This window comes from Citrus clementina, unplaced genomic scaffold (assembly GCF_000493195.1).
Source record: "Citrus clementina cultivar Clemenules unplaced genomic scaffold, Citrus_clementina_v1.0 scaffold_3, whole genome shotgun sequence".
NCBI classification, from domain to species: Eukaryota; Viridiplantae; Streptophyta; class Magnoliopsida; order Sapindales; family Rutaceae; genus Citrus; species Citrus x clementina.
Genome location: NW_006262339.1, coordinates 38404650 through 38413714, shown reverse-complemented (window position 1 = coordinate 38413714; position 9065 = coordinate 38404650). Strand labels below are relative to the sequence as shown.

At 34.3% G+C, this 9065-nt stretch overlaps 1 protein-coding gene across 1 annotated transcript; it reads left to right on the top strand.

The window, feature by feature from the left end:
* The first annotated feature begins 211 nt into the window (after positions 1 to 211).
* LOC18046492 (putative disease resistance protein RGA1) lies at positions 212 to 3595 on the top strand. The gene is made up of 2 exons (XM_024187499.1): positions 212 to 296; positions 417 to 3595. The coding sequence occupies exons 1-2, from the start codon at positions 212 to 214 to the stop codon at positions 3593 to 3595; spliced, it is 3264 nt and encodes a 1087-aa protein (XP_024043267.1).
* The last annotated feature ends 5470 nt before the right edge of the window (positions 3596 to 9065 follow it).

Sequence of the window (9065 nt, the reverse complement as noted above, 5' to 3'; positions counted from 1 at the left end):
GGCCGTGGTTTTTCTCCGGATTTGGAGTTTTCCACGTAAATCTTGTGTTGTTTGATTGGTGTATTCTCCATTTAATTTTCTTATTAATTTGTTGCTTGATAAATTGCTTGGAGTGATCTTGGGAGGAAGTTCAATTTCCTAACAGATAACAAAGCCCTTGGTGCAGAAGTGGTTAAGCAAACTCGAAAACTTAGCTTACGATGCAGAAGACATGTTGGATGAGTTTGCAACTGAAGCTTTCCGGAGGAAGTTGTTGCTGCTTGAACAAGCTGATCGTCAACCCACCGGTACTGCAAGTAAGTTCCGGATGCTCATTCCTGCCTGCTGCACCAAATTCAGTCGACGATCTGTCAAGTTTGATTCCATGATGGCGAAGCAAATAGAGGAGATTACGGCCAGATTTAAATAAATTGCAGCAGAGAAAGATCAACTGGATTTGAAAGAAATTTCGGGAGGGTTCAGGTACGGCAGAGTCCAGGAAAGGCCACTGTCAACAACCTCTTCGGTGAATGAAAAGGAAGTTTACGGCAGAGAAAAAGATAAGGAGGCAATCGTTGGACTGTTGCTGGGGGATGATTTAAATAGTGGCCGGGGATTCTCCGTTATTCCTATAACAGGAATGGGAGGTCTGGGGAAGACCACTCTTGCTCAACTTGTTTTCAATGATGTCAGAGTGAAAAAATATTTTTCTTTCAGAGCCTGGGCTTATGTTTCCGAAGATTTTGATGCTGTTGGGATAACAAAAGTGATACTACAAGCAGATGCTGGAAGTGTTGATGTCAATGATTTAAACTTGCTTCAACTGCAGCTGGAGAATCAACTGAAAAACAAGAAATTTTTACTTGTTTTGGATGATATGTGGAGCGAGAATTATGATGTCCGAGCAAACTTATGCAAACCATTTAAAGCTGGCTTACCAGGTAGTAAAATTATCGTTACAACTCGGAATGAAGGTGTTTCATCAATGGTGACCACTCCTGGTGCAGCGCACTCATTAGGAAACTTGTTACGTGATGGTTGCTTGCGTATATTTGTTCAACACTCCTTGCGAAGAACAGATTTTGTCGCTCACCAATACTTGAGCGAAATAGGTGAGAAGATAGTGGACCGATGCAACGGTTCGCCTCTAGCAGCAAAGACTCTCGGGGGTCTTTTACGAGACAAATATGACCCTAAAGATTGGGAAGATGTGCTAAATAGCAAAATCTGGGATTTGGATGAAGATAAAAGCGGTATTATGCGTGCTCTAAGGGTTAGCTATTACTATCTTCCTTCACATGTAAAACGATGCTTTGCACATTGTTCGTTGCTACCCAAGGGCTATGAATTTGATGAGAGGCAAATAGTTTTACTATGGATGGCAGAGGGTTTGTTACAACATAAGACTGATGGGATGGAAATGGAAGAATTAGGCCGCAAGTCTTTTCAAGTGCTCCATTCAAGGTCATTTTTCCAACGGTCAAAGATAGATGCATCACGGTTTCTTATGCACGACCTTATTCATGATCTTGCCTGTTGGGCCTCGGGAGAAATATGCTTTAGTATGGAGAGTAATTGGGATGGAAACAATCAAGGGATATTTTCCAGAAATCTTCGTCATTTCTCTTATCTCAGTAGCAGATTTGACGGAATTAAAAGGTTTGAGGGGCTCCATGAAGTTGAACATCTGCGAACTTTCTTAGCATTGCCACTTAGCACAAGGAAGGAGCTGTACGTGACTAATAACCTTGTTTTTCATGTCATACCAAGACTACGGCGGTTGAGAGCCGTATCCTTGTGTCGCTATTGGATCTTTGAGCTTCCGGATAACATTGGGGAGTTGAAGCTTTTACGGTATCTTGACTTTTCCCACTCTGCAATTGAAGTTTTGCCTCAATCGGTCAGTTCTCTTTATAATTTACAGACACTCATTGTAGAGCATTGTTACCGTCTAAAGAAGTTGTTTCCGGACATAGGGAACCTTGTCAACTTGCGGCATCTCAAAAATTCTCATTCAAATCTATTGGAAGAGATGCCTTTGAGAATTGGTCAATTGACGAGTCTCCGAACACTGGCCAAATTCGCTGTGGGTAAGGGCAATTGCTCTGGTTTAAGAGAGTTGAGATCTTTGGCGCTTCTTCAAGAGAAACTGACTATTTCAGGCTTGGAGAATGTGAATGAGGTTGAAGATGCCAAGGAAGTTCAATTAACTGGCAAGGAGAAACTTGAAGCGCTATCGCTGAAATGGGGTGACAGTACTACTAGTAGCGATTCAAGTGAGGTAGTAGAAATCCAAACCCAGACTCGTGTTCTTGAGATGCTAAAACCTCATTATGGACTGAAAGAGCTGAAAGTACAGGGTTATGGTGGTTCAAAATTTCCAGCTTGGTTAGGACAGTCCTCATTTGATAATTTGGTGGTACTAAGGTTTAAAAATTGTAACCAGTGTACCTCCTTGCCATCAGTTGGGCACTTGCCCTCGCTTAAGAATCTCTTTATCAAAGGCATGGCCAAAGTGAATAATGTTGGTCTGGAGTTTTGTGGAAATTATTGCTCAGAGCCTTTTCCATCACTAGAGACTCTTCGTTTCAAGGATATGCAAGAATGGGAGGAATGGATTTCTCATGCAGGTACTGCTGGTGGTGACCAAGAAGCTGCTAAAGGGTTTCCTCGCTTGCGAGAGCTTTCTATTGTAAGTTGTTCTAAACTTAAAGGTAGATTGCCCCAGCGTTTTTCTTCACTTGAAAGGATTGTCATTAGGAGTTGTGAGCAATTGTTGGTGTCATATACGGCGCTCCCCCCACTCTGTGAACTAGAAATTGATGGATTTAGTGAGGTGGCTTGGATAAGTCATCCTGTTGAAGCAGTTGTTTCTGATTCTTCAAATTCAGGGCTGGAGGAGTCAAGAGCGGAATTTCTGCCCCAGGAAATTACGATCCCTAATCAAGAATCACTACCGGATGGTCTGCACAAACTTGGCCATATTACAAGGATTTCGATGGTTGGTTCTCATTTGGTTTCTTTTGCTGAGGGAGGGTTGCCCACAAATCTGAGCGAGCTCATCCTTTTTGGTTGTCCATATCTAACGGCCCTGCCCAACGGCATGTACAATCTCTCTTCTCTTCAACGTTTGGAAATACGAGATTGTCCACGAATAGCATCCATTCCTGAGGAAGTTGGTTTCCCCCCAAAAGTCACAACACTGGAGCTTGAAGGCCCAAACATCTGTACATTATTCTTCAATTTGGGGTTCCACAACCTTACCTCAGTTCGAGAACTCTTCATCGCAGGAGGAAGGGAAGACTATGTGGCCTTCCAACAGCTTCCTACTTCTCTAGTCGAACTGGATGTCAGAGAATTTCCTCGGCTGGAATCCCTGTCCTTTGTACGCATCCTCACTTCATTGGAAAGACTTGAGCTCTGCAGATGTTACAGTCTAAAATCTTTTCCAGAGAATGGCCTGCCTCCTTCACTTGTGTTTCTAAATATCTATTTATGTCCTGTCTTAGAGGCAAAGCGCAAAAAGGCCGAAGGAGAATATTGGCACTTGGTAGCCGACATACCTTTTGTCGAACTCAATCACAAACTCGTCTTTGATCCCCGTGAATTATCTTGAACTATGATTATTTTCATAATCACGAGGTACGTTCTTGTTTAAATCTTTATCTAATCTTGTCAATTTGCTTCTTTTTTTTTTTCAATTTTTTTAATGGTCCGAACAATTTTGTAATGTATTTTTTTTCCCCTTTTGTTGCAGTTGATTGTACGCACGTATCATCTTCTGGTTCTTTGTGATTATAATGTCGGATCAACCTCAAAATCGGGCAGATAGTTTGACAACCGAATGAAGGAAATTAAAGGCTCTGATATTTGCTCTTTGCTTATGCGTGGACTCAGTTTAAGTGTGAAATTAGACTCGTAATAATTCCCAACATTTGTAGTTTAAGGTGGCATTTGTTTTTTAACTTAATGACTTAAAGTGGCTTAACTTAATTAATTAAGTTAATTAGAGGTGTTTGTTTTTATAACTTAATGAGACTTTTTAGATAATTTTGACTTAATAAAATAAACCAATTTTTTCAGCTTTTTACTTAATGGAGAAATCTGAATTAAGTCAATTACTTACTAATGTCAAAAATATCCATGTTTTAAATTTATTTTTCATGTCTATCCCAAAACTCACCCATAGCCATTTATCCCGTATAAAAATATCATTGTTTTTTCTTTCTTATATTATATACGATAAAATTTGAAATTTATGGTATTTTATATATTAGAATTCCAAAATAATTATGTATTCACTTGTATATAGTTTTACTTATAAATGTTAAAATATTGTGATATTTAATATATTATTTATTTGACATTCAAATTTAATAAGGATACAAATGTAAAAATACATATTTTCAGCTTTTTCAGTTGAACAAAACAAACAACTTAATACTTATATTCTGATATTCAGACGAAAAAACAAACATATTATTCAGATTCAGACATTCAGATTTATTCAGAATTCAGACTAATTCAGATCTATTCAGATTTCAGACAAAAAACAAACGCCACCTAAGTGTGAAACTAGACTTGTAATATTTTCCCACATTTGTAGTCAACTGCTCTGTCTGAGATAATGCTTCAGATTTAATCAATCCAAGAATAAAAAAAATACTAGGATTGATTAATTTGTACAATATTCATGATAATTCTCAATCTAAAATTACCAAATAAGTGTATATTACGCCATCTCAAATTTTATTTTTTTTGCATGGTCATCATTGAATGAAAAAAAAATGTAGAATTATCTAGCAAAATTTTATTGTATATTTCAAATTTTCTCTCATAATAAATTAGTTTAGGCTCTCACAAAACTTAATTAGGGTCCACGCAGTCTAATAATTTTACGAGTCATGTATGACTCATTGACTTGCATGGAAAGATATATATTGAATAACTATTTATTAGATTAACTTGCTCATGAGAGGATCTCTTTGATGGGATTAAAAGCTTGATGCAGCAACTAAACAATTAATAATCGAACATAGTTTATCCTTCTAATTAAGAATAGAAATTTAAATAAAAAAACAAAAAAAATTTTCTTTTAATTTGAAGTCTTAGACTGAGACGGGGGAGAGATGTTTGTTAATTATAAGAAAGTTTTTACATCTTTTTTTTTTTTTAAATATCTGATGAATGAGGAATTGAGATCCTCTTCTTCTTCTCCTTCTTCTTTTTTTCGCTTATAACAAAATCACTAATGCAGTTTATCAATTTAACAACAGTTGCGTGGTACACAAAAATAGCACAAACGCGGTAGTTAAAGCACACAAGATTGATGTTATTAAGTAATTAATTCAGTTTCATAATACCACACAATAATAGCACAAACGCTCATATAAATAAAATTTGAAGTAACACAACTTGCACATATATAATTTGTGACACAACATTTACTCGCCAAACCCAAATGCTAACATGGCCGCCCTTATTTTGAAACTTTGATCTTACATATCAAGATCGACAGAAGCCAGCTGTTACTTTAATGAGCTCGACGATTTCTTCACTGAAATTGCTGACGCCCAAGCTGCAAACTTAAGCTTCTCAGAGTATGCGACTGTAGTAGTGGCCAAGACGAAGACAGTGGCAGCAACAATGACAGCAACTTTCTCCAGCACTTTGGATGCAAAGGTAAGCTTGTTGTGGACAATAAGATTTGAAACAAAGAGGGAAAGAAAGATGAGTGATGTAGCAAATGAAAGCACATAGAATGAAGGAGAAAGTTCTGATTGAACTTACGCAAACAATTTAGCAAATCCAAGCGCTGATGTAAAGCAAAATGCCACATTCTGCCATTCAGGGACTTTAGTGGCTTCGTCCATTGTGGGTTAATTAAGTGAAAATGTGTTGTTCATAACTGCAGTTTCCCCCCATTTCAAAAATGCTTGATTATTTATAGACAGATCTTGTGGGGTCGGATTTTTCTAAGTTCTGAGTTTAGAAAAACTTTCGGCCCCGGTAGATGTATATTTATTTTAAATTTTAATTAACTTATTAGTTAACGTATGGAATAAGACAATGTTATCCATCAATTTTGACTATTTGGGACGAAACGTTTCAGATTCTAGTTTCGCTTTGATTTCTCGAGATCTATGTGACCCATTAAAAGAAAAATGATGAATTGATGGTCCGATGGATTTTGTCTAAAGGAAAGAATATTTTAAGCTCTTAACCTTTATGTTTTTGGATTTGATCACCATGTTCGAATTGATGTCGTTTGTGCCCCTGGACTTAAATTTACTACTTTTCATGCATATGTATGAATATTATTATCAATAAATTTAGGCTCCGTTTAATATAATTTTCTAAATAAAACTTATTTAAATAGAGTTTTTGTTAGTAGGTCTTTTACAAGTAAAGTTTTTATCCAAAACGTTTTATTAAATTGATTGTTAATGAGGGTTTTTATTAAAAATTATAAAATTACTTTAATAGAAGTTTTTTAAAATTATGTTACCAAAGAAATAAAATAAAATGATCAAATAAGTAGCAGATATTTTGGGTATTTAATATTTAAAAAAATTCAAATTCTACTTCGAAAAATATAAAAATTGAGATTTTACTAGTATAAGTAAAATAATTTATTTAACCTTCAAAAGCTCTACTAAAAAATAATAAATAACAACAAAAATTTTGATGAGAGCTTATAGGATTAAATAAGCACTTATGACCATTAAATAAACCATATTAAACTGGCACATAATGTTCTTAGAGCACCCAAAACTTTTCTTATCCAATTCAAATTCGTCTTGATGAAAAAGTCTCACTCAGAATAAGAAAAATTTGATCCAACTAAGCCGCGTCACTCTAAATTTTCGGATTTTTTTCTCATGTCCGAAAGTAGAAAACTTTTGTGCCAGCTGTGTGTTTACGTGTCTTGTGTACTTTTTAATTTAGCATTATGTATAATAAATTGTCCAACGGATGTTGAAAATCCGAAGGACCTTTTGTTCCGTCTCCATTGAGTTTGGTAATGACTCTAAAACTTTGTTTCATTGAATTCGCATTTTATTCTGTTTATATGGCATGGTAAAAAAGAGTAATAGATTATGCTCCACTAAATTTTAAAAATCTTTTTAGAAAAAAAATTATATGAAGCCAACATCTCTAAAATTTATTTAAATGGTATGATTCCTATAACTTTAAGAATCTGCACAAAATAATATTCCTAAACATTTTTATTTTTGATTAATTCAGATAGAGCTGAGACATTTTGTTGCATTTAATTTATGTTGATCGGCATTTAGTAAAATGAGTTGGATCTGCTTTGAAGTTTCTCGAACATTTTAAAATCAGTATTATACAAATAAGATTTACCAGATAAAACTCAAGTGGTCAGTGTCAGATTATAATCAAACAAATTTTGTTGAAGCACTGCAAAATAATTAGAAAACGAAAATAACTCTAAAATGAAGTTTTTAACTCTTGTAAATGTGTATAACGTAACGATTAAGCATTTTTCTCACAACCTTTAATTAGACCACGCAATTTAATTAATTTAGTTGTGACTACGATCTGTTTACGCAAAATATAAAAAGAGTGGCAACATGCATTATTATTGTGTTTGTACAGCATTACTATTATGTATATACTAGCTTTTTCAAACTATATTATTGCAATATACTTATCAACCGAAATATAATTAAAGGATACCTTTAAAATTTTGTTGGTAATTCAGTGATACCTTATGAAACTTCTTGTATCTTAACATAAAATAGCTAGACGACCATTATTACCCGAAACAATTTTTATGGGGAGTGAGTTTTTAATGGATTGCAGATGAATCATTCACCACGGATGGATTTTCAAAGAGTCCAATAATTGCATTGATATAGGTTGCTTTCCCGAAATTTTCACGAAACTTTCAGGTGGTGTTTGGTTTTAAGAAAGAGGAGGAGAGGAAAAGAGTGGAATGGAGGGGAAATGAGAAGAAATGAGTGGAAGAGAATAATAAAATTAAATTTCATTGTTTGGTTTGACCTAAAGTTTGATAAGGAAAAGAATTACAATTTTTTTCTTTGGACAAATTCATCCTTTATCTTAAATACTAAATGATCTATATTAGTAATAAAATATAATTTAGTATTAATACTAATTTTTTTATTTCAAAAAGTTCTAAAACAATTCATGATTTATATTTAATATAAAATATAAAATAATTTAATATACTAAACTATTTAATATAATTTAATATAAATAAAAGCCGGTCAACAGTAGCGGTCAACATAAGTCAACACGGGTCAACGACGGCCTTTGACTTTCCGGCAAAATTTTGGTAGCTTCCGGCGGAGCTCCGGCGACGGTCCGGCGGTGGTCCAACGAAGTTCCGGCGGAGCTCCGGCTAAGTTAATTTATATTTATATATTTTCAAATAAATGAATAAGTTTATTTATTTTATGAAATTTCTTAAATCATTCATTAAATTTAATTAATATAAAATTATTTATAATATTAAATTGATAAAATAAAATTATAAATAATAATTATTAAGAGCATTAAATAAGTTAAAATATTAGAGGACAAATTTGGATGCTTGGGTTTTCAACATAAGAGGAATTTGAATTCTTCACTCTTTGGTGTGGAATTCAAATTCTACATTATAAGGAATATTAAATTCTAATGGAAATTAAATTCTTACATATTTTGTACAACCAAACATTGAAAATAAAACAAAATTTAAATTACTTTTCTCTCCCCTATTCTCTCCTCCCAACCAAACATCACCTTAATAAAGAGATGTCAGCTTTGAGGTGAAATCTGCGTTTGTCATCGTCTAACATATTTATATGTTTTAAATTTCATCAATTGTCAGGATGACAAGCCTTAAAATTGTTCAATTTTTGGAACTTTGCCAAGTAATTACCAGAGAGACAAGTTTATATAAAATTATTCTTCGTATCAATTATCTTTTTCCTTCACTTCCTGGACCCATTCCGATAATGACAAGATGATAATTTTTTTTTCTTTTTTAAATCTCGGATGGCCGACAAGGTTTAAATATAATGACAGAATTTGGAAAATGATAACCGAACACC